The sequence below is a fragment of the Trypanosoma equiperdum genome (assembly GCF_001457755.1).
Source record: "Trypanosoma equiperdum strain OVI genome assembly, contig: ctg_1174, whole genome shotgun sequence".
Taxonomy (NCBI): Eukaryota; Euglenozoa; class Kinetoplastea; order Trypanosomatida; family Trypanosomatidae; genus Trypanosoma; species Trypanosoma equiperdum.
In genome coordinates, this window is record NW_027123143.1 from 28,826 (window position 1) to 30,100 (window position 1,275).

The 1,275-nt window shown below is 46.9% G+C and overlaps 1 protein-coding gene across 1 annotated transcript; it reads right to left on the reverse strand.

Annotated features, from left to right (window-relative positions):
- Positions 1-188: 188 nt before the first annotated feature.
- Positions 189-1,235, reverse strand: TEOVI_000541700 (pyruvate dehydrogenase E1 beta subunit, putative; the record flags this gene model as incomplete). The annotated part of the gene is made up of 1 exon (XM_067220518.1): positions 189-1,235. The coding sequence occupies one exon, from the start codon at positions 1,233-1,235 to the stop codon at positions 189-191; it is 1,047 nt and encodes a 348-aa protein (XP_067076619.1).
- Positions 1,236-1,275: the final 40 nt, after the last annotated feature.

Genomic DNA, 1,275 nt, shown 5'->3' on the forward strand with positions numbered 1-1,275 from the left:
TACATACTCTCTCCAACATATAAAATGCACCAACATCCAGTTTCAGCGGTATTTGAACGTTAGTCCAACTCAATCTCAAGACAAAATCCCCGCACCATAACACAAACACACACGTACACACGCGCCCTTTTTCTCTATTTCTGTCAAGAAGCAGAGAAAAAGTCGCTCAGTCGGTGCGACGGGTTTATTTAGCTCAGAATGCGACGTGCCACGTCGAGAACATCAGAGACTTGCGGTTGTGATGCAACTTCCAAATTTTTCGAGTATGGTGTTGGGCAGTCGGCACATGAAACGCGCTCCATCGGGGCGTCAAGATAATCGAACGCCTCGCTCTCCATTACAATGGCGCATATCTCCGCACCAATATTGCAAATAGGGAAGGATTCATCAACAGTCATCGCACGACCAGTTTTCTTCACGGATTGAATGATCGTTGCGCGATCCAGAGGACGAAGGGAACGAAGGTTAATCACTTCAGCCTCAATACCGCTCTTGGCAAGTTGCTCCGCTGCTTTAAGGCAAAGAGAAACACCACGCGAGAAACCAATCATTGTGATATCCTTACCAGGTCGCTCAATTTTAGCCTTTCCAAAAGGAATGACAAAGTCTTCTCCCATCGCCTCATCACTTACTTTGAATGTCTCACCATACATAAGCTCATGTTCAAGCATAACGACGGGATTGTCATCGCGAATTGCAGCTTTCAGCATTCCACGAGCGTCTTCGCTGCTGTATGGGGAGAATACCTTCAGTCCAGGAATTGAGGCATACCAAGCAGCAAAACACTGAGAATGTTGAGCCCCAACACCGGCTGATGCGCCGTTGGGACCACGGAACACAATAGGACACTTAAGTTGGCCTGCTGACATGTACAATCCCTTACCAGCGGAGTTCACAATTTGGTCAATGGCTTGCATGGCGAAGTTCATCGTCATGAATTCACACACGGGTCTCATGCCATTCATGGCGGCACCCACAGCCATACCCGCGAAACCATGTTCCGTAATGGGTGTGTCAATAACACGAGATGTTCCATACTTATCAACAAGTCCTCTTGTCACCTTGTAGGCTCCTTGATACTGTCCGACCTCTTCACCCAACACAAAAACAGTTTTGTCTCGACTCAGCTCCTCATCGATTGCACTGTTTAGTGCGTCACGAACAGTCAAACTCGTCACTGTCCGAGAACCAAGTGCAGCAGATGAAGCTGAGAAAGTAGTAGCAAAACGGCGCATTTTAAATAATGTTCTTTCTTCTTCCTCTCTTTTTTTTTTT